Source organism: Rhopalosiphum padi, chromosome 1 (genome assembly GCF_020882245.1).
Source record: "Rhopalosiphum padi isolate XX-2018 chromosome 1, ASM2088224v1, whole genome shotgun sequence".
Taxonomy (NCBI): domain Eukaryota; kingdom Metazoa; phylum Arthropoda; class Insecta; order Hemiptera; family Aphididae; genus Rhopalosiphum; species Rhopalosiphum padi.
Window position 1 is genome coordinate 80730036 of NC_083597.1, and position 24875 is coordinate 80754910.

The following is a 24875-nucleotide window of genomic DNA, read 5'->3' on the forward strand; positions in this document are numbered from 1 at the left end:
TTTATTTTTTTATTATTACAAATTTTTAAAATTTTTTAAATGTTCAAATTATTTTTTTCATTAGTATTCATATAAATATTTTCTTTTTATATCTACAATTTTAAAATGTTTTATAGGAATTCTCATTAGTTTTTTTAATGCAAAAACAAAAATAAAATGCTCACTGGAAACTTATATTATGACTGTTTGAAGTTCAATATTATATAATTTATAAATAAATTAATAAAATATGCGTCTACATCGATTACATCATCCGGGTAGCGGATTTTTCATAAAAATGAATATATTTGATTTTAAGTTTAAAAAGTAAATTGATTAACTAAAGCATTGACTAGTGACTAGGTACTATTTGTTACAAGAAATCACAATAAACGAAATGTATGAATTTTTTCTATTATGATAGGTGTCTTCAGACACAATATCTACAGACAGAGGTAATTGCATCTAATGTAATAGATAAGTAAGATAAGTTAAAACACTGCACGTGATTAGAATCAAAATAATGTAGAAATAATAACTTAGAAACATAAAGATATAGATCATAATTCTTTTTTTTAAATACTTAAAAATATAATTATTTTTATTTAATTCACTATTTTCATAGATTAAATTAAATAATTTGTTATCATCTTCATTAGAATAAAATATTAATACTTTGCAATATCTATAAAGATTTGGTCTAGTTTATATGTTTCAATTTTACGTATGTCAAAGAGCTAAAATATAATAATAAATCCTATAAAATCACAGAGTACTATAAAAAAAAAAAATTATAATATTTATCATCCGACATCCATGGCAAACGACAATCGTTGTCATTTGTAGAAGACGATTAACAATTCTAAAAATTTTATTGAACAGTCGTCAAACAACAGCCTTCAGTACATGACAAGTACTCTCATTTTCATAAAAAATTTCAATGATTTCATTCCGAAGCGTAAAGAAGACAAATGAAGAAATAAACTAGATATTTCTTAGGTGGCTGTGCACTTTGAACTTTAATATGACACAGCTTGATTTCGCCGAAAAGCGTCGAAGGATACTTACGTAGGTTAATTTTCCTATAATTTTAGGGTAGTAATAAATTTAATTTTTATACTTTAAATAAATATTTATTGACTTGTATAAGCTGCCACCCCGATTACTTAGAACTATATTTTATTTCCGATATCCGGCAACCGGCGGGTTATTGTATACGACCCGTTTTAAATTCTTAAACGATGAAATCTTTTTTTTAATATTTTATTATTTTAAAGTTCTAGATAATATTTTTTTCATAGTAAATAATTTAAGAATATAAAATTTTTATTTTTGTCTGGCTTGCAAACTGTTTTTAATTTGTGAATATGGCATGAGAGTTCTAAAAGTTTAAAGTTAAAAAATAGCCAAGAATAAAATAAATTCGTCAATTATACCTTGGAGGCTGGACGTAGCAATGAATCTATATAAATTTTAAAATTATTTAGTTTTTTTTTTTATCTGTTATGAATTCTTGTAGCAAATATGATATATTTAGTACTTTGGGTGGTTAATAGTAAAATAACATAAAAAATTTTAGATCTTGTCATAATATCGGAAAAACTGGAATCATTACGCTATATACTTGTATAATTTCGACAAAATTAATTAATTTAATAAGTTTTAGTTCAAAAATTCTAATCATAGAATGTTGAAAATTTTACCATCTGTCTACATTACGATTTCCTATACATTGTATAATTATAAAAACATTTTAACAATTTTAAATAATTAATTTTTTTTTTTTTAAGCCGATATAAATTATTGATAGCAAATATGATTTAAAATTTAATACAATGTTCCTCATCAGTCACTAAATTACTGCAATAAAAAATGTATAGTCACGATATTATATTTTTATAAACGTTTAAAATCAAAATTTTGTTTAAATCTATACAATTTTCAAATTATTTTTTCATCAGATATTTATATAATATTATCTTTTTATATACAAATTTAATATACTAATTCTCATTAGTTTTTTTGAACCTAAAACAAAAATAATATGTTTACCGGAAAGTCACATTATTTTTTATGACTATTTGAAGTTCAGTATTATACCTATAACTTATTAAATGTTTATTATACACCCACCCTAAAAATAAATATTTTTTCTCAAATAATTTTTATATTTTGTTATAGTTCAAAAACGAATAATCTTAGATACTTAAAACATTAATTAAATTCTTATGAGAGTATTTCTTACAAATAGTATTTTTTCAAAATATTTTGAAATTATGTATATTTACGATATTTTGTTATTATTTAAAACATTATTTGTAGGGACATAAAAGTTTTTTGTACATGTTATACTATACGTACACAATGACATTTTTTACATACGTAGATTAATCTTAAGATATTATTTATTCAAATTATTTTACGAAAGGGTTGTACCTATTAACTCAAAAGTATATAACAAGAATATAATACGGTATAAATTATATTTATTATTTATACAATATTATAATAATAATTATGATAAATGCAATGTTTTCGGAAAAAATGTAGCTTGTCAAACTTTACACCAAAAATAAATATTATAATAATTGGTCTAATTTGGGTAGTAAATAGTAAAATAAAACAAAAAATTTCAGATCTTGCCATAATATCGGAAAAACAAAAAAACTGAAATAATTACGCTATATCATTGTATAATGTCAACCCGGAGGACGATTGGCAGTATCATTAAGAAGCACATCTGAATAACAAAAATAAATGTCGCAAGGCTGTGTTTGTTTAATAATATAATTTTTTGAACAGTACTACAGTATATTATGAATATTTACTTAAATTATATTTAATTTTTATGGTTTTTTTTCAAATAATATACTGTACTACGGTTTTAGGTGTTCTTTTTATTTTAATAATACGTTGATAAATTACTAATTTTTTCAATTTTTTTTTTCTTATCACAAAGCTAGTTCGTCATTGTGTATGTTTAAATTTATATTTTTTTATAGTTATTGTGCTGTTTAACTTTCTTATAAAAGAGAGTGAGGAATTAAAAAGGTGGCCACCGAACAGAAAGTTAAACTACAATATACTATAATCTTTTTATTTCATGTTTACATTTTTAACTGATAAATTATGAATATAAAATTTCAAATTAATTCAAATTCAAAAATAAAAGAACACCAACATAGATTTCTTAAACAATAACATTTTACTATAAATTTAAATTACATTTAATCAGCACATTAGTTGAAGTTTTATAGGAACCGAATATTTGGCTGGATCATGGACTACCCACCGACGGAGAATTTGTCATTGAGCTGAAGGAAAATGTGTCAGCACTCGGCTTCGTTTCAACCCAGAGGAAGATTGGCAGCATCAATAAGAAGGTCATCATAATGTCAACTGTCCAAAGGATTGGTTTGTATTATATTATAATTTTTAGAATCGTAGTAGGTACAGTATACTATATATAAATATATAATATTTAATAGTGAAGAAGAATTTGTCACAAAACTGATGGAAAATGTGTCAGCACTCGGCTGTATTTCAACACGGAGGACGTCTAGCAGCAGCAAAAAGAAATTCAACTGATAATCAACTGTCCAAAGGATTTGTTCGTATCATATTATAACTTTTAGAATCGTAGTAGGTACAGTATACTATATATAATTATATAATATTTATTAGTGAAGAAGAATTTGTCACAAAGCTGATGGGAAATGTGTCGGCACTCGGCTTCGTTTCAACCCGGAGGAAGATTGGCAGCATCAAAAAGAAGCTCATCTTAATTTAGTTGTCCCCCCTTTACGCATTAGCGCTCATCTCTCATCCACTCATCCAACACATTGACTACGCCGGCCGGCAACACACATATATTATACACATTACCCGTTTTATATTATATAGTATTATTAATATCCACATAGTTTAAGTTATTGTATATTTTTTTTATTATTTGAATGCATTCATATGATCAGTGGCGTATTTAGGAATTTTATGATAAGGGCAACACATATTTTGCAGCCTCCCTCCCCATTAAAAAAAATTAAAAAACTTCTACGCCGCGCAATGGTGAAACTGTTAATACCATAGAATACCATGTTATATAAATACTATATAGTATTTTATACCTCTATGGCAATGGCACACATTTGTTGTGAAAATTATTAATTATTGACGTCACTGCGCCAGTACTCATAAAGTACGAAATTCGCCGTTCTGGACAACTGGACCCAAAACCCCTACCTAAATACGCCCTTGCATATAATGCGTTCTCGCTTACGATGTGGATTAGGCCTACTGGGGACACCACAATAAAAAAAACGCGCCTCGTGTAATACCTCATAAAGTTATTAAACAATACGGACAATGTTATTGTACGTCGTTTAATAATAAAGGTGGTGTGGAAAATTACCTAACACTGTTATTCTTATCTTATAGTTACTTTGCATACATTTTTTTTTTATTAAATACCAATTAAATAATTATTTATATCAAGAAACGAGAAATATTATAAACTTATAAATAAGTCTAATATAAATTTAACATTAAAGGAATAAGTGGCCATACAATGCTTGTAAATAAGTATAGTCACCCTGTTAGGTTAATGGTTGGGTTTTAATGTACTTACCTATTATAATAAATAGGTATTTGAGCAAGTTCTTTTAAAAATTATTTATAACTATAAGTTCTACATTAACATAATCGATAATTCATATATCGTGTAAATTAGAATATAATGAAACGTTACTACTTATTTAAAACATCGAATCTAATATAATTAATGGAATTAGAGATTTTACTAACGCCATGTAACTTACTTATTGAGTTATACTTCATACTATTTCATAATATTTTTAAAATTTAAATTGTTATTTAAGTATTTTTTTTTAGACAAGTTTTTTAAATTACTTCTGATTTCTGGATTTCTAAATGACGTGGGAGATTATAGTTAATATGGAATCTAAATTTTCTTTGAGGTTCTAAATGTCCAATGGGATCCAGTTGACGTATATGGATCTACTTGTCGCGGGATCTAGGTGATACGTAACCCGCCGGGACCATTCCCAATGTTCCATTTCTTATCACGCATGCGCTAATACAATATTTTGACAACATAGTTTCTTATCAATTATTTCTGTAATTATCTAAGTCATGATAAATAATAATTATTAATTACACGACATTCACATTTGTATTTCGTAAATAATAAAAACTATAAAATACATAACAGAAAAAGTTGTATACAATTATTTAATATATGCACAACTGCACAAGTCAATTTCATTAGCTCTAGCCCATGATATTTGTAACAAAATTATAATATATATGGTATTAGAATTTTATTTTCAAGTTAATGTTAAAAACTAGATTTTTTATTATACCACTGTAAAAAATATTAGTCTTATACTCATATATTACATTACAAATACTGCACTAAAATATCTGCATTTTATTTCGAATTAGAGCTACTGATTTTTTAATTAGTTAACGTCACGATTAAAGATTAGGTATATCTTTAATCGTGGTTAACGTACATATGACCATTGATTATAGAATAGACTATTCTATAATCAACGATATGACATAATATTTTATATTTCAAATATAGCGCGGAACATATAGACCAATAAGATTATTATTTTCATGATAAAGAAAATTTACTTTATCATGGATAATACTATAGCAGTTAACTTTGGATTATAGAAGCGGGAAATGCGTGTTGTTTACTTGTATTTAATAATTCTAAATTTTTTAATTTTTATCTATGCTGTTCAATATTTAATAAGTATTTATCTATCTATTAATTACTATACTTTATAATTAGTAGCTATTTTTCAATAAAAAATATCATGGGGCCGATTCCGATTGATCGTATTATAAGCATAAGCAGTGAAGATCAAGTAAATGTTTATTCACTAAATTAATATTTTTATTGATCATTTTATGAGCTTGATGAATTATAATAAATAGGCACACAAAGCGGAAAACATACTTAACGTCTCAGATTCACATCAGACATGGCGTTGTAAACCAGGTGAAAAACAAGCTACGGTTATTCTTCAATTTTTAAAACCATCGGTCATTAGTTCCATTGACGTTGGAAATGATAATTCTGCTTTTGTAGAAATATTTGTAGGAAAATCTATGTCTGATGAATTTCAAGTAAATATTGCATAATCATGATTGATTTCACCTTACTTTAAATTTATTCTATAAACTTTACATTGTAGGTACTATTGGTAACTTCTTCTTTGATGACATTGCATGAATGTAAAAATGGATTAAATGTAAATAAAGTCCGGTTTTTTGACACCGACCATCTATCTTTGGCATCTAAGGAATCATGGGATAGAGTAAAAATTGTGTGTACGCAACCATACATTAAACAGAGCAAATATGGTTTATCTTTTATAACATTTCATTCAAAAGATATAGAACAAAAAGCACCTATCCTGTCACAATCTATTCAGCTAGGATCATTTACATTAAGAAATGATGATGAGTCTGATGACATTTCATCTGTCGGTCGATTATTTTCCAAGCGTAATGAAAATAAAGATGTTGTAAGGATGCCAGAATCCCCAGTTAATCGTTTACTTGCAATACATAAAAAAAACTTAGAAACAGGAAAACATAAAAATACAAATTCTACAAATATTAATATTCAAACACCTTTAATGAATCAAAAGATCTCCAAATCTCCAAAAGATTCTGTAAAACTAAAAAACATTGATTTAAATGTTAAAAAAACTGACACAATTACAATGGAAGCTGTTAAAAATAAAGGTAAAGTAATATTGTCCTTAAATAAAATTAAACTTAAACTTAAAATGTTAAATTTTGTATTCTTAAGAAACTTATTTAAATAAAGACACTTCCGGGTATTTTATTTCTAATAGTTTAAAAAAAAATTAAAACTATTATATTTTATTATTGTTAGGTTATAGATGTGTTAAAACAATGTTTACATTTTGTAGTTGAGAAAATACGTTTGTTGGGTTGTTTTTCTTTAGATGCATTTAGATTGCGTATTATAACTTAAACATATTATATTTATTATAATTAAATATGTATACATTTAAATAATTTTGAAAACAGACCAACTTAAAAAAAATTCATCCTGCATTTAAAAAACCATAACTATTTTAATAGACATTTTTTTATAGCTTATAAATTTTTATTTTTATTTTTTTATTATTATATACAACTTAAATCAAAATGTATTCTTTTATCTATTAGAAAAGCATAGATAAATGTGACTACATGTTAGAACCCAACAATATAAATTAAGTGGACTGTATTTTTCTCAAGTCAGTCAATATGTCAACCATTTATTCGATCAATAAAGTACAACTTATTGAAAAATATTTCACTTTTTTTAAATAAATACCTCTGTTGCATTTTGAATGTTTACAAAATACTATACTATTGTATAATTTGTATATGTACAATATATCGTTCAACATCAGAAGTTTTGAATATCTGTGAACTCATTTTTGTATTTTTACTTTTTAAATATTTTTTAATTAATCAACAAAGTAGAGATTATAACATCAATTAAAGGTAATTTGTTCATTGTTAAACATATATATTAAGATTACATTTATAAAATATTATGTTATAATACATTTTTGTACAATATTCTATGTCACTCACATTGCCTTTTTTCCTAGGTTTTACAACTACTATAATAAGCACATAGTATATTTATGTTTTTTTTTTTTTTTAAGTTACTAAAAAGAAAGAATTAAGTCCATCATCTCTAAACTTGCAACCATCCAGAAAAAAAATTAAATTATTAAAAAATCCATTACCAGTAACAAAACCGTTCAGTGAATTATTGAACAATGTTGTGTTTGTAATGAGTGGTTATGAAAATCCATATCGTAGTAACATTCGTTCAAAAGCTTTGGAAATGGGTGCCAGATACAAACATAATTGGGATTTGTCTTGCACACATCTAATGTAAGTAATACAAATTAAATTAATAAATTCATTTTTAAGAGTCACTTAATTGAAACTAATTTTTTTAATCATTATACATGTAAAACTAGATGTGCTTTTATAAATACTCCAAAATATAATGAATGCAAAAATCAAGGTACCTATCGTATAGTAAAAAGTGATTGGATTGATAAATGCTATTCCAATAAATGTCGATTTCCATGGAGAAGGTAATGTTAAAAATAAAATATATTCCATCAAAATGTTACTAAAACTAACTTATATTTTTAGGTACGCTTTGGATAAATTGGAGCAAAATAAACCAGAGAGTGAAGATGAAATATGTGCATGTTCTGATTCGGTCCAAACTGATGATAGTGATGATGAATGGAATAGCATTTCTGTAAAGTACTGCATTTAAACATTTTAACAGTACTATACAGTTTAAATTACTTAACCTATTTTTTTTTTTGTTATTAAAGGCCAATACCCTCAACATCACAAACAAATAATTCAGTAAATCAGAAAAATACAATATCACCATATGATTTAGATACTGACATTGATTCGGATTCAGATATTCCTAAAGATATATTAGTTGATGAAAGCAATGTACCATTGCCATTAATAGATGATATATTTCGTAATTGTTTATTTTATTTATCTTCCAGTTTAAATCCTTTGTTAAAACAAAAATGTAGTCGCTACATTATAGCACTTGAGGGGTAATTTATATACATCATAAAACAAATTAAATTTTACATATATGTATTTATTATTGTTTTTTTTTTTCGTGTAGAAAATTGAGTGAAAAAGATAAATGTCATTATATTGTTTCAACTGATGCAAATGATTTACAAGTAAGATATTATATTAATGTTTAAATTTTATATCATTAATTTTTTAAAATATATATTTTTTCAGGTTAAGAATTCTGTAACTCCACAATGGATTTGGGATTGTTATGATGCAAGAAAAATACTTCCATTAAAATAAATATTGTCTTTCTATTACTAAAAAAAAAGATACTTAAAATTGTATTTATTTTTTATTTATAAGTATTTTAGAATAACAATTAATAAGCTATGTTTTATTATAATGTAGTTTTTGTTGATTAGGAGCTCTGAAAATATTTAACTACTATTCTTAAGACAAGAAATGAATACATATCTAGGGAATGAATTTCATTGTTAATGCATATTTTTAATCTGATTAATGGTGTGTATGATTTAGATAAATAAAATTTCTGATTAAATTAACCTGATTTTATTTACTGTTTTTATTTTTTTTTGTAGCTTTTTCAACAATTACATTTTTTTTTCTTTACATATTTCTACATATTTGGTCATAAATTATATTTTAGTTATTTTTGATTCATTCAGATTTTTTAATTAATTTTGAAGACTACAAAAATGTTCTACATATCTAAAGGCTAAACATTTTATGGAAATTATTAATTTAAAAAATAATTTTTTTGTAAATATTATTTATTTGTTCATAAGATTAAACATCTGGAAACCTGAAATATGCCCTTGTCAAATGTTAAATCAAAGAAGAATTGTTTATCTGTAAAAAATCATTGACTAAAAATATAAAATAATATTAGAGATTTATTAAAAACTAAATTGTCTAAATCCCAAAGAACTATTGGACATCAATGATTTTACTAAGATAAAATATGTCCCCATTACATCATTTATAAAAAAAATTGCAAAACCAAAACTTGTAAAAAAAAAACAAAGGGCTATAATTAATATTTTATGCAACAAGTTAAAATAAGACAATTTTTAATGAAATCAAAGTTATTATAAATTTAAAATTGTTTGTAAATACTATTAATCATTTTTTACAAAAATAATAAGTATGTATTAAGTTTTCTGATTAAACTATTTGAGCCAATAAAAGGTGTCCCGTGAGGATTTACCCATTGCGATATCTGTCGGGGGCGGATTACGCATAGGCAACCTCTAGGCTAGGCACGTGCCCAGGGCGCAACATCTTTCGGGGTCGCCGTAATTTTTCAGTATATTTATATTTATATTTTTATAATATAATAGTGTTGTAATTCCTTGCTTCCTTGGGGCGGAAAAATGGTAAGTCCGTCCCTAAATATCTCCTGAAATAATGGAGATATCATAATTCTGTTTGTAGTTACTAGTTTGTATAATAAGATTCGTAGCATGATGTAGAGAAGATCTACATCGTGATTCACAGAATACCACTATCACATTAAATAATTCGCAGTTTTTTTCGAAAGTAGAAAAAATCAGGAGATTAATGAAATTAAAATATTGAAACTTCAATATTTTCAGAAAAATTAACTCTACAAAATGGCTGTCTTTTTAAATAAGTAAATTAGGCAAAGAATATTACTATGAAGATTTCTATATCCGTGCTATGAAGTTAGGCAAGTTTTTTTGAAAATAATCAAATAGATAAAGTTATTTTATTTCGATAGCAATAGTTGGTAGCACGGACTAAGATATCTTAGTCCGTGGTTGGTAGTAATTTTTAAACTTATCATTTTTTGGACAAGTACTTATCACAGCAATCAACGATTTTTGATATTATTATCCTATATCGTATTATCGTAATACGAGGGCACGTGAAATTCCTATTTACTACTTTGCCAGTGGCCACATTGTAGATTTGTAGCAGTAGCGACTACGCCGACTAGTTAATAGCGATGTAAAATTTAACAGTAAGTTTTATATACATTCTTAAATCATTATTGTGTTTTAAGATTTTTATGATTTATTTACATACAAGAAGATACATTTTGCGGAATTTGAAACATGACGAGATTTGCCAGGGCTCGTGGGTCTAAATCATCTAATCAAAAAATACCGGAAGAAGCAACACCATGGTTGGAAATGAAAGAAAAGCCACAACAAACTGAAGACGACGACTCAATGACAACCGCGGTGGAGGTATCGGAAGACAATCGCAGTAGCAAGTACAACTCGTATTCGAACGTGGACAAATTTGATGGGTTTAGCGTGTTAAAAGAGGACGCAGTGAAACTGCGAGTAGAGAAATTCAAGTTAATAAAACAGGGTGTGCCCAGACATCAGCTGAAGGCTCAACTGATGCCGATGCGTCGACGCGCTGAAAAGAAACTCTCCAGGCTCAGACAAAAAGCATGTTTTCATTGCAGGCAACCTGGTCATATGCTGAATCAATGCCCAGAGTTAGGTACCAACACTGCACTTGGAGTGTGCTTCAAGTATGTTGCTTCTATGAGATATATGTAAAGAATATAGAAGAAAACTAATTGGTGACTGATGTTGACTTTGCCTCACTATTTCTATTCTAATATTTTTAGAACTATAGATATCTAAATTGTTTGCATTACTATCTAAGTTTAATGTTTTAGGTGTGGATCAACAGAACACAAATTAAGTGAATGTCGTAATGCAGGAAACAATAGTGAACTCGAATTTGCCAAATGTTTTATTTGCAAAGAAGAAGGACATCTATCACGCCAATGTCCTGATAACCCTATGGGGTTATATCCAAATGGAGGAGCTTGCCGGTAATTTATTTAAATAAAAATAAAAGAAACATTTTATTCTAAACAGAAAATATTTCCTCGTTTATAAAAATTTACCAACTTATTAATTTAACCAGATTTCAGCTACACAAATTAATTAATTTTGTTACAATAATGTGGGAATTATAATTTGGTACTGTTAAAAAAAAAAAAAAAAATATTTAAATAAACAGAAACTAAAATGTTTCCAGTCCCTTTGAAATAATTATTTAATTGACTAAGTTTGTATTAATTATTATAATATCTTATTATATTTCTAAATAGCATAACTGTTCTTAATAATCTAATAAACTAAATACCCATGCTAATAAAATATCAATAATAGAAAATAAAGACATTTTTATTAATAAATATTTGTAAATTTTAGATCTTGTGGAGATGTTACTCATTTTGCCAAAGATTGTCCAGAAAAACAAAAGAGAAAAAGAGAAGAAGATTTACCTACAGTTGGAATAATGGATAATCGAGCAATTGAAGATTTAGATGATGAAAGAACAAGTTCCAAAAAAAACAAACAATGGAATTTAAAACCATATAAAAAAAAAAAATTAGTCATAATGAAATAAACATATTTAAACATCATTCTATTAATAAACATTTAAAAAAAAAATTGAATTTTGCTTATTATTTTAGTATATTATAAAAAAATGCAAATAAAATATTGTGTAGGTATTTATTCCTACAATATCATTGCACAGTGTTCAAGAAAGTCGATTAAATTTATCAACAATTACAATATAGCAAGTATTACTGATTGATAGACAATATTGCATTATAAGTTAATTTTACATAATAATATCCTGCAGGTACTATGCTATAATTTGTTATGTGATTTATTATTTTACTTGTTATAAATATACATTTGTTGATTTAGACTTTAAACACTCTTTAAGAGGACGCCATACCCGCATGTGTTGTCTCTGTCTTACTAATGTACATAATAACAAATTTTTGTTCAGCAGAATACATTTTGTGATGTTAGCTTTAATATTAGAGTAAATTTACCTATTATAAAATTTAAAGGTAAGAATATTATCTAGACAATGACATGATTTTATTGATATTATCATTTTAAAGTTATGGTTCAATCCAAACATGTTTTTGATACCCACTCATTGGTCCATTATATTTTAATGAATCATTAGTAAGATAAATTTTGGTAGATTATATGTTGATTGGGGTTGTCTTGTTTTTATAGATATATATTTAATGGTTAGCTTATTTATTATTATGTGTGTTTAGAAAACAATACATTATTTATAAAAATTGACAATTTATGTATATACACACTTCTAAGTTAAGCAATCCACGCAATTATTTAGTTTCCAAAATGTTATGATTAATAGCGTAAAATTGTATATATATTAAAATAAACTAATGACAAACATCAGTAATTGGGAGTATCACAGGTTTATTCATTGGCAATAGTGCATTATGCATACTGGTGTAGCTTTCTACCATATTGGCCTTCCAAAATTAATACAAATTATATAATATAATACATAGTAAACCTTTTATAAAATATTAGACAATTAATGTCTATTATCATATGTGATTTAAAAGTAAGAATAATAAGTAATAACCTTGGGACTTGCTGGGAGACTTTTTTTTATATTTAATGGAGGCATAGTAACCCTTTCACAGAAAATTGTTAAAAATTCAAATATTATTATTAATTAAATATGTACAATAGTACAAATAAAATATAATAGGTTTTAAAAAAAACAAACACCCCTCCTCAAAAATAAAAAAATGAATGTTACATGCAAAACTGCTTATACATATTTCATACATGTATTAGGTATCTGGTATATTATTAGTAAATATGCTTTTAATATTTTATTTTGATTGATTTATAAATTAAAGAGTGTGGTAGATTATATAATTATTTTATCGTTTTTGGATTTAATAAAATAAAATTCTATTTTAATTGCCTTTACGGGCTTTACGGACTGCAGGTTGATGTTATTATAATAACTGCAGACCATTGTACGTCTTAACTTTGAGTACATAAAAACGTAACAATTATATTATAATTGTTGTAATAAACGCCAGCGAAGTTTATGGATTTAGTATTATATATATATATCAGATTTAACACCCAGCTGCCCCATCACCACTCACCCGCTACACAACCCCCAAAACACGCCACCCGTCACCTCCCCCGCATCAAACCAATCCACCCACACAAAAACGAGCACTTACACCATAGCAAATCCCCCCCACGGGACGGGGAGACTTTATTGATTCATTCCCCGTTTTGTGCGCAGCCCTCTCATTGCCTGGCAACCACCACCTGTAACGTGTCACCGCCACAGCCTTCGTCGTTGTCGTCGTCGCGCCGTCATCGTCTTCGTCGTCGTCCCCTTTCGTTTTCTGACCACACACAATCTTTCATTCGACCTCGCACACACTGTCCGACTTATATACGCTACACCGGTGGTAGTGCAGGTGATGATCTGCGGCTGACCGAAATCGTCCGTCGTCGAATCCTGCCAAAGTGCACGCCGGCATTCAAAAGATGAGAGGGCGCGTCCCGTCCACGTTCGCCGTGCGCGTTTTTTACGTGATGGCGTACACCGCGGTGGCTGTGCTGGGCGTCCGGGGCACCGACGACAGTCTACGGTCCGCGCTGGAAGCCATTTCTGACAAATTAGGATCTACGTCCCCGCGGGTGGCGGCCGCAGTCTACTTGAACGCAGGTAGGTGTTGCTGCACGACGCGGCGATGAATTCGCGTAATATGATAAAACCCCCTTAAAACGGAATTGCTAGGGACCGACTATAGGTAGTATACGACTTTTCTGTTATATAATATAAAGGATAAAATATGAGTTTTAAAGATATTTCCATATTATAGAAGGGGAGGAGACTCCGTTATAAGAAGGTTCATTATATAATATGTATTTATATTATTATATTACATAAGTGGGTTAGTGGCTACACAGAGATTGTATGCAGTGACCTTCGCCGCGACGGGTGGCTGTGGGGTTAATTCGAAGTTTAATGTATACAAGGTCTTCCTCCAAATTTGTTTGACAAAAATGGTGAGGATTAAGTTGATCTTACTGTGTGAATGTGTGACCCTCACACTATGAAAATCCCTTAAGTAGGTATATTATGTATAGATAATTGACAGTGTACGCCATAATATGATGGTTAGCGTTAATCTGAAGCTCCTAAAATATATTAAACTATTTAAACTTGGGGAGGGGCTACGAGGAACTTGTATATAATAATATTGTCTACAGTCTATACATAAGTACATAGGTAATACACATACTGTTGTGTGTCGACGCGATCTCACTCCTTTCCTCACCTGAGAATAGATTAATAGATTGCATAGTTGAATTTTTTTTAATTGTAAAATGGATAAAGATAATAGGTACAACAGGTAATATCATTGTAGTGCTAAATTTTTTTTTTTAAGTCCTTTATAGGTAGTGTTAGGGAATGTTATAGTGTTACGCTTAAAAACAACTTCTCCATTACAATATGTTGTCTTAATCTGCCATATCAGCCTACATCAGATCATGATGTATAAATATATATATATATTTACATATAAATTATAATACACACGTATAAACGACTTGTCTACAGCGCTGCTAACTGCTATGATAACTTGTACTCGACGTAGGTACCTATATTATATTATTTTATATATTATATCGATTTATATACTTGCCATTACTTGGTGGTTAAACATCGTCGATAATGTTTCACCTACTCTACCTATTGATCCGTTCATCTTATATTCCCAACATAAAAGATAAGATTAATTTGAAGCAAATTTATAAATTAAGTTCGATGTAGAATACTGCAGTACAAATTTCCCGAGCAATTCAATCATCCAGTCCCGCCAAGTTTTCTTACCCACGTTTCACACGTGTGTGGTGTGTATAAATTATAGAAAAGTTTTATTTAAGCGTACAGTTCACAAACATCACTAATCGATCAAGTACATGCAATATATGCATCCATCATTTAACTTATATTATGATGCACATATAGACAATACAAAGTTGCAGTTACATAATTAATAACCTTACGAATAAACTCGTCTATACATGTTTTGAACATTAAATGTTAATATGTTATCATACCTGTGTATAATATGTATTATGTGTATGTGTGTGTGTGAACATACATTTCACGATTAATCGAATAGGTATTCATTTAATTCAAGGTTATACTTTGATGAGTAGTATTAAACTAATTAAAATTAAATGCATTTCATTTTTTTAATAAAATAAAAACTATATACATACGTCCATATACTCGTTTTTAGCAAAATATACATACAACATACACACACATATATATATATATATATAATATATTAATATATGCCAATAATATTGCTTAAACGTATATACCTATTATTTATGTGTAACTACTAACTACAGTCACTATAAATATATCTATTCTACATACATAAATTAAACTTCCAATTTCACATTCATGACCTCTTATATAGTATTATAAAAAGGTTAGGTTTAAGGAAATTAAAATTAAACTAAACTGAAAAATAGAAAGGTAAATAATCATCCAACTATTTCATAGTTCGTTGTTCAAAAATTACAATCACATATTTTTAGATACAAAATAAAAATTGCAAAAATCATATTAATATATTGTACATAGATACTATACTGCAGTGGCTCAAATGCATAAGAACATTTTGTTAGTTGGAAGTAGACCAAATTAGCTATGTAGCTAAATTTATCTAAAATTTTTCGAAAAAATACGCCTTTAAACGCACATACTTTTAATAGTGATGTTCCAATAGTGCGGAACGTGTCGGAGGGTAACTTGGGCGTGAAGCCATAAACACACCCCGTGCGGTCGGGCTCTAGGTACCAGTTATTGAGCTATATATAAATATAAATATTTCTAATTTCTATAAAAGCTATTATAGACTCATATAAAATAATGACGCACCCCCTGCAACTTATAAGTCATTTGTTTGGCCCAGCACGCCACTGCACAGTACTAATGCATAGTGGCATAGATTATAAAATATATTTTTTAGATTTTTACGTTATATACAATACAAATACATAAGTGTAATAGCTACCTATACATATATTATATTATTAATTAATGAATATATTTTTTAATATACTATAATAAAAAAAGTAAACCATTAGGTTAGGTTTGGAACATAATACACCTACAATTTTTTTTTTAATTTTAGATGACGGTCAACCAGAAGATATTGGCTACGGTTATCAAAAAAATTTAAGAAATTATGGAAATATATTTGAACAAGGAGTACGAGTACCAAGCAATAAGAATTACGAAGATGAAATAGCTGAAAAGTTTCTTTACTATTTAGCTAATGAAAGTCCTCAGTACAATCAAAAATCGTGGAGTAAAAAGTCGATATTTCGCGAAAGAGAAGGCTCCGACACGCCGGACAATTTACAACAATTGAAATATGATAGATACGCGGCACCTTCTGCTTTTCGCGAACGGTACAAAACTAATCCCAACATAGTACAAGATTATAAAAACAATATGGATAACCAAGGTGATTATTTGTACGCGTTAAATACACTTATAGACAAATACATAGAAGAAAATGTACAAGGCATGTCTGACGAAGAACTGGAGAGTTTTCTGAGAGCTCAAGAGGAAAAACGCAACATACCGGAAGAATATCAAAATGTTTACGATAATTATTATAAAAGGGCAAGCCCGATGAAAAGGCAGTATTTGTTTATCCCCAGGGATCATACGAGAAGAAATAATAAGTATCGAAGTAAATGGGTAAAACCGAGATTAATGAAAAGGTCGAAGAAAAATGTCGCGTTAAATGAATCGCACACAGACCCAAAAGTGGCCGCTGAGCTTAATAATATTTTTCTGGGATCAGAATCAAACACAAACACCAACACCACAACAGATATAAATAATAGTGTTAATCAAACAGCAAAACCAGGAGTGGATGGTAGCAACTTAAAAATAGAATTGAAAAAAAAGTCCATCGATTGGAGTAATTATTTTGGATATGATCGAAAGTATGTTATTATTTTTCTAAATTATTATTTAACTATATTAATAAATATACTTATAAATGATAATAACGTGTTTATTTTATTAAATTTCAGGAAAAAATCGATCGAGAACATACCATCCGAAGATACCATTTTAAATCAATATATTCGTACTTATGAGAAAGAAAATGAAGCAAATGAAGAGAACACTATCAATCTAAAAGATGAAAAATTAATGTGGTTGGAAGATACGCTAATTAACAACGCACTGAAATACACAGGAGCTAATCAAGGAACCAATGATCCGGAAGAAATAAACAACGTCAAAAATCAAGTACTTGCAAATTTGAATCAAGCATACTATATTGAAAAACTTAGAAATGAAAATAACGAGATGCAAGGCAAGTAACATCAAATTATTTGGTAAATATACCAAATCATAAGTCAATTAATTAAAATTGTACATAATATAATATAATACACATGATTTTTTTATTTTAGAAAAACAATATGAAAAAGCAGATTTAGTTATACCTGCAGAAAATAATAGTCAACCTATGAATTCTATATTGGATATAGCAGAGTCAAACAAAGAAGGTAACATATTGTACAACTGAGTTTAATGTAAATATAAAACAAATAATCCAACATAAATATTTTTGTTAGCTGATCGTAATGAATGTACTCAACTTCAACAAATAACTCAGAACTGTTTAGAATTGGGAGGGTCAGCTGGAGACTTAATGTTGCCCGTATGCTCGCTTTACCGTGTTTGTAGTATTTGTGTAAGTAAAATGTAGCAACAAAAAATTATGTTATAGATTTACAGTAATAATAAAATTGTTTATAAATGTTAGGAATCGGAACAATCAGAATGTGAAGATAAATTTATACAAGGATCTCACGAACTGTGCAGCAAAGCTCCATTGTGTAGATATTTTTCACGTCGTATATTACAACTTATGCAAGAACAACCACTACAAATACAATGTCATAAGTGCATGGTTAATTTTTTACAGAACGAAGATTAATAGATGAATCTTTAATTTGATCATAACATTAATTTAAAAAAGTGGGACGTTATGCCTATAATAACATAATATAATTATATATATATATATGTATACCTAAGCTTAAATCACATTCATTTAGATGGTGCTAATCTGTCTCAGAGTTACCAACTTTGTTTTCGCTGCTATATGCAAGTTAAAATAATAAATAAGTAGTTTATTCAATACATCTGTCTTTAATAAATATTACAAAATATTCATAATACATATATATATATATTATAATAATAACATAAACTAGTTATTTGATGATTGTCATCAGTATTGTTATAATCCTAATAAACTTAAGATGGCTTAATCATATATTTAAATGTTTTTTTAACAATATTTATATATAAATATGAATAGAAACAAATGTATACCAGGATATATTCCTAAAATATAATTAAAATATGAAAAACAACCTTAATATAACAAAATATTATGATTAAAATAATACTGTTTATTAAAAAAAAAAAAATGTAGTAATAGAAATATAAATCAAATTATATATTAAAAATTATGAAAGTAGTGGTATTTTGATCACAGTATTACAGAGACGAAATTATTACAATAGCTTAGTAAAGCCAAGGTAAGTGTGAGAAGCTTTACGGTTAAGGTTTATACCAGAAGACATTTCCCTAAGTCTAATTAAAATTGATTCTCCAGGTTTAAAATACTCTACAATAGATGTGAAACATGAGATTTCTGTTCCAGAGACACCCACTGCACTACATACAGACAATGTTTCATTTAAAGCAGCTGTTACTTTTGTGATAGAAAAACTGTTCCTCTTAGTAGATGACAAATAATAAACCTAATAATAAATAAAACTTATTAAGTACAGAACTAATTCACATTATGTTATTATAAACAGTTTAATTCCTGTCTTTTTAAAATATATCATGATTGTTTATTTTTGAAAAATGCTAATATTGGGCATTTAGACATGATAAAAAAAGGGTGCAACAGTAAAATTTGGAATCTCAGTTTTATACATATTGAATACATGCAATAATAATTGCTTTAAATACTTCTCTATTGTGGTAATATAGATGAAAATAGATATTGTGAAAATTATTTGATCATCACAAGCATTGTTTTTTAAAACAATTTTAGAAAAACTTTTGAGGAAACAAAATAATTTTAATAATAGTTTAATTAATACAATATCTTAATTTTTACCACATAACCAAAACTCTTAAAGTAAATAAAGGTTTTTACTACGCTATACTCATGTATAAGACAAAGACAATTTATTTGAATATTGCACTCTTTTAAGGAAAATGTATCAGTAAGAAAATATATTACCTGTATGTTAACTAAATAAAGTCCTTGGTCAACTATTTCTAACAAAGTTCTTCTTGAAGTTAATTTTATGGGAGAATACGAGTCAACTGGTAAACTTTTATTTGACAAAATCCACGGCCCTAAGATACCTGTTCATAAAATGATAGTCAATAATTGAAATGAAATTTTAATCTTGCTAAATACTACGTTTACACTAGAATAGGTAGTCAATCAAGTTTATTAAATCAGTTAACACTTAAGGCAATTATTGACTTAATACATGAAACTATACTAAACTGATAAAATAACATTAATGTATAATTTTGTTCAATTTGCAATACATTTTTGTAGTTTAGGTGTAAACGTAGTAAATTACAGAATTACAAATTTATAATGAATGCTAATGTACAAACTACCATTTTGTTCAAAATCTATATTTGGTTGAGCCAAGTAGAACAAGGACATACTTTGAACTAGAAGCAAGAAAATTAAATAATAAATATCAAAACAATAATTATATTTGTATAAAAAATATAAAATTACATTTTGTAGACTTGGTCGATCTGGTATGTCTAATATTTAAATTTTTCATTTTGGAAAAGTCAAAATAAATTTCATCTATATCACCTTCAGTTAAGTCAGTCTTTGAAGATGTTTTTAGTATGCATAACCTCTCGTTTGAAAGCATAGTTTTCAAATCGTGAACAACATGATAAATATATATGACTAAGGATAGCACCAATAAATTAACAAATATCACAATTATATCTTTTTTCTTCAAATAATAGTTATTATTATTCATTTTAATTCTGTTTATCTGTAAAATCTTAATTTAAAAATTAGGACAACAGGAATATAAAATGCTGTAATGTAAATTTAAGATGAAATTACCTCGATAAGAAAAACAATCCACTAAATGTTAGTTTAAGTTAGCCCTGAAGACTGTAATTTCACAACGGAATTTTAATTATTAGTCGAATTAATTATTGAATATTGATGTATTACAATATGTTGTACGACATTAGGTATGTATCGATATTTTGTATCATAAATTCGCACGTAATGAATAAAATTTGAAGTTAACATATAATAATTGAATAGTTAAAATTAAATGTATAAATAATAAAAAAAACAATTTACATCGTAAAAATAACAATATTAACAATAGACAATGGTACTAAACTAATACTTAATGGTATTTTAGAATATAGAACAATAGTTATTGTTAAATTAAATTTATTATAAATAGCTAATTTCAATATTTTATCATTAGAATATATATTATCATAACAACATAATCAGTATGGTGATTTTCGCGCCATTTGTATTAACTACCTGTAATCAAGGTGTGTCGTATATTTATCACATAATATATATATATTTTTTTTATGTATATATCATGTAATATGTATAAATCCACCACGCCAAAAATAAAATTAATTTTATCGGTCATTGGGACGGGACATGGCCAAATGGCAGTAACGCCAGTAACAATAACGGTTACTAAACAAACAGTGGCGTCATTTGGGGGGGGGGGGGCAACTTGGGCATTTGCTCTAGTCTAACATTTACATCAACCTTAAGTCGGTACATTTAAAAATTATATGAAGTCTTATTTTTAACTACTGTTATATACTCTTTCGGTTAAGGCCAAAAGGTATATATATGTTGTAAAAGAGTTCGTTCACTTACGGGTTGTATTCAAAACACTACACAAAATCTGTTTAACTTTAAGAAAATATTTTATTAATTATTTTATTATAAGAATATTTTAACAACACAGTATTATACGAATCGGCTACTTATTCACGACTAACTCTTGCTTATTCTACGTTCTTGTCTTGGCGACGCAGTCGCTTACAAAAAAAATACACATATTGCTTACACTACTATATTATTGTATAATATGCTTACTAATCTAAAGTGTGTGTGCAAGGGTTCTTAACACTACTAAGGGTCATTGTTATAAATCATAAAATTTGAGTTAAATAAAAACTGAAATGACGCCACTGTAAATAAATAACAATATTGTACACCTTTCGGTATTCGGGTTTATCAGGTAGTCTACGTTTAAGTTGCACTAATAACTGTCTATACTCTATACTCAGTCCTCAAAGTATAATGTACCAATCGGCGATCAGTTTCTGTCCGGCAACACGCACCTCCCCCATAACGACATAATATAGTAACCGGTAGAAGATGAAAAAACTAAAAAGTGCGCAGAACTGGTGTATTCTACTTAGACAGAGTAAAGTTGTACTTTAACACAGATATATAATATGTATACCTATTAAATATTGATATAGATATATAGTTTATTATCTATATCTGTGTACTATAATCACGATTAAAGATATAAAAATATATCTAATAGTGACTATTATACAGTCAACAGGTTATTTTCTTTGTCTATGACAGGTACCTAATACGTTATCAAGTGTTGGTTTATGCCTTTATGGAAGCCGCCGGTATTCGGTAAGACGTGACTGCGTGCCCTAGTGACTAATGACTTTAGTAGATAGTATAGTATGAGTATCATGTCTGTCGTCTGATGTCATTGAGTTATTGAGTCATTAGTCATTACTCATTCATTATTCTAATTTCGAGATGAAAATTCAAATATTCACTATTTGTAGTGTTGTAGTCTGTAAAAACTATAGCCTGTATCTCGTACTAGCCGTACTTGTATTTACTATGGTAGATATATTATATTATTATGGTGGATAATGGAAAGTGATAACTGCCATTTACTGATTCACTGGTGAGTGATGGAAATAGGAGCTACATGAACTGTGATAAACATATATACTGCTCTGCTAAGCAAAAGTTTCGCAACTTGAAAAAAAATTAAAAAATGTGTTACATACGGCATTTGATAGGTTTATCAGTTTTACATAATGTTTGAAGATAAAATACCTCTAAAATTACATTGAATAGCCTATACACTCAATTATCGTCCTTTGAAAACACCGTAGATAACAAAAAAAATTAGTAGTACTAAGTAAGAACGCCGCATCTTACACTTACTTAGCATAAACGCCGTAAATATGACGTTCATAAACTTGGCCTACCCACTTTATCCAATCTACTTCAAAGGTATTTCCGAAAATAGCGATTAATAAGCAAGTTATAGCAAGTTAGTTTTAAAATTTAGCAAGTCAATTTGCAATTAGAAAATTACAATTTCTATTTTTCACATCAATATCTTTTTTGGCCGGAAAATGAATCTAGTTAGTGCTTCCAAGAGGTCAATCTAGAAAACTCACAGAAGTTTCCAAAAGTTTCCAAAAATACAAAACTTAACCATGTCAACTAAAAGGCTGATCATGTTGAAATTTGTTCAACTCATTAGTTATTAGTGTTATTACCTATGTATGTAAATTATATTTTTTCTGCTTTTTACATTGGATATACCTAATATTACACTACTAGCCACCAGTAATTATAACCAGTATCAACGGGTTGTTGCAGATATCACATCGTTTTATTCTTATTTACTGTATACTACATAGTTTTGTACTTTTGTATGCTATAATTTTTATGAACATTTAATATTGAACAAATCAATAAATTCAAGAATTATACACAAAATATCATATTAATATTGTTATAGTTTGTTTTATTGTAGATATACGAATAAAAATAAAATTTAAGTTCTTTGATGTACCTAGTATATAGTATGTACTATTATTATAAATATATTATGAACTATGCAAGTCACGTTTGAACGTTTCTAACCAAATTAGTTTATCCCAACAAATACAATTATATTATAATTTAAAATATATTTAAATAAGTTCTTGGACATGTAAATATGTTAATATATATGGAATTTTCGCATAACATTTCTATGTTCTACCTGAGTTGCAGAATTATTACCTAACATTCTAAATAGCTTATATTGCTAAGTGCTAACTAATAACATAAAAGTAACTTTTATTCGTATAATAACCAAAAAATACTTATATATTATTAGGTATTTCATTGCATTAAAAAAAAACTATAAGGGTATGTTTTATACTAAAATAGACTAACAAATAATTATATAGATATAATAAAATGAAAAATACAAAACTGTATTTTTCTCAAAACTAATACATTGATTTTTAGGTTCCAAGTCAAAATATCTTCAATACAAAATATCTCCGATTTAAAATATCTCCAGTACAAAATATCACAAAACGATCGTTGAGTGCTTTGGCGTTTATTCCAATAATTAATGTTATTCGGACTTTTCAAGAACTTATAGATTCAACTTATTTTTTGGAAAATGAAGAACTATTATCTCCAATAATTAATTATTTTGAAGATACCTGATACGTGGATTGGGCGACCAAATCGTAACAATCGGAGACGCTCACCACAGTTAGATTTTTGCATGTGGAACTGTTATGATTCAGTACTTAAACATCAACCACGGACCAATAACGCGGTTGAAGATTGGCATCATGCGTTTAACAGTGGATGATTTGCAATCTTAAAAATCTTAAATTTTAACATTATCTTGATTTGATTTTTTATTCATTTATTTATTTTTTTAAATTTTTATTACATTAGTTACCTACTCAATTTATTTAATTTTGTTTAATTTTATATTACATCACCCAATTGTCTACAACTTTAAATTATAATTTGACATATATTAAATTGTAATATTAATTTTGTGATAAGTTTTTATTTTCTGTTTTTGTGGCAAATATTATTGTATACACGTAAAAATCACTGTATTATAAATACAGTCGATTATATTATAATACATTATTTATTGTGTACTTGTAATAAATAATAATAATAACATATTACTTTAAAAATAACATATTATGATTACAATAACATATTTTTAAATATTAAAATATTTTTATGGGAGATATTTGCATTAAAGATATTTTTAATAGGAGATATTTTATACTGGAGATATATTGACCGGTCACCGATTTTTATAGCACTTTTGTTTAATAGGGTAGTATAGGTAGCGAGCTGCGGCGTCCCTAGACAAATGTGTAGGGTGTAAAACAATTAAGGTATAAGCTCAGTACTTCCATATCCATATTATAATAGT

The 24875-nt window shown here is 27.5% G+C and overlaps 4 protein-coding genes and 1 long non-coding RNA gene across 11 annotated transcripts; 4 read left to right on the forward strand and 1 right to left on the reverse strand.

Moving 5' to 3' along the window:
- Positions 1-3017: 3017 nt before the first annotated feature.
- LOC132917849 (uncharacterized) lies at positions 3018-4247 on the forward strand. The gene is made up of 3 exons (XR_009660346.1): positions 3018-3393; positions 3468-3589; positions 3664-4247. It is a non-coding gene; the product is annotated as an uncharacterized LOC132917849 (long non-coding RNA).
- Positions 4248-5501: 1254 nt separating this feature from the next.
- On the forward strand, positions 5502-9187 carry LOC132917723 (DNA repair protein XRCC1). 2 transcript variants are annotated; one of them, XM_060978602.1, is made up of 9 exons: positions 5502-5879; positions 5950-6141; positions 6210-6765; positions 7710-7944; positions 8034-8153; positions 8215-8331; positions 8406-8648; positions 8723-8783; positions 8848-9187. In XM_060978602.1, exons 1-9 carry the CDS (start codon positions 5829-5831, stop codon positions 8917-8919), a joined length of 1647 nt encoding a protein of 548 aa, XP_060834585.1. In that variant the 5' UTR covers positions 5502-5828; the 3' UTR covers positions 8920-9187. The 2 variants fall into 2 exon arrangements, 1 of the variants encoding a protein (XP_060834585.1); XR_009660321.1 differs by having other exon boundaries at positions 5505-5879; positions 8406-8566.
- Positions 9188-10471: 1284 nt separating this feature from the next.
- On the forward strand, positions 10472-12091 carry LOC132917648 (uncharacterized). 3 transcript variants are annotated; one of them, XM_060978479.1, is made up of 4 exons: positions 10472-10624; positions 10693-11149; positions 11300-11458; positions 11844-12091. In XM_060978479.1, the coding sequence occupies exons 2-4, from the start codon at positions 10719-10721 to the stop codon at positions 12040-12042; spliced, it is 789 nt and encodes a 262-aa protein (XP_060834462.1). In that variant the 5' UTR covers positions 10472-10624; positions 10693-10718; the 3' UTR covers positions 12043-12091. The 3 variants fall into 3 exon arrangements, with proteins under 3 accessions (XP_060834462.1, XP_060834464.1, XP_060834463.1); XM_060978481.1 differs by having other exon boundaries at positions 10484-10624; positions 10696-11149; XM_060978480.1 differs by having other exon boundaries at positions 10488-10624; positions 10667-11149.
- Positions 12092-13761: 1670 nt separating this feature from the next.
- On the forward strand, positions 13762-18714 carry LOC132931853 (uncharacterized). The gene is made up of 6 exons (XM_060997896.1): positions 13762-14178; positions 16676-17501; positions 17592-17878; positions 17979-18074; positions 18144-18262; positions 18335-18714. Exons 1-6 carry the CDS (start codon positions 13998-14000, stop codon positions 18506-18508), a joined length of 1683 nt encoding a protein of 560 aa, XP_060853879.1. The 5' UTR covers positions 13762-13997; the 3' UTR covers positions 18509-18714.
- Positions 18715-18799: 85 nt separating this feature from the next.
- On the reverse strand, positions 18800-21076 carry LOC132931854 (uncharacterized). Of its 4 annotated transcripts, none has more exons than XM_060997900.1 (5): positions 20708-21076; positions 20360-20633; positions 20230-20289; positions 19838-19965; positions 18800-19343 (listed from the first exon to the last, which is right to left on the reverse strand). In XM_060997900.1, the coding sequence occupies exons 2-5, from the start codon at positions 20616-20618 to the stop codon at positions 19095-19097; spliced, it is 696 nt and encodes a 231-aa protein (XP_060853883.1). In that variant the 5' UTR covers positions 20619-20633; positions 20708-21076; the 3' UTR covers positions 18800-19094. The 4 variants fall into 4 exon arrangements, with proteins under 4 accessions (XP_060853883.1, XP_060853881.1, XP_060853884.1 ...); XM_060997898.1 differs by having other exon boundaries at positions 20360-20642; positions 20708-21075; XM_060997901.1 differs by having other exon boundaries at positions 20233-20289; positions 20360-20642; positions 20708-21069.
- Between the last annotated feature and the right edge of the window lie 3799 nt (positions 21077-24875).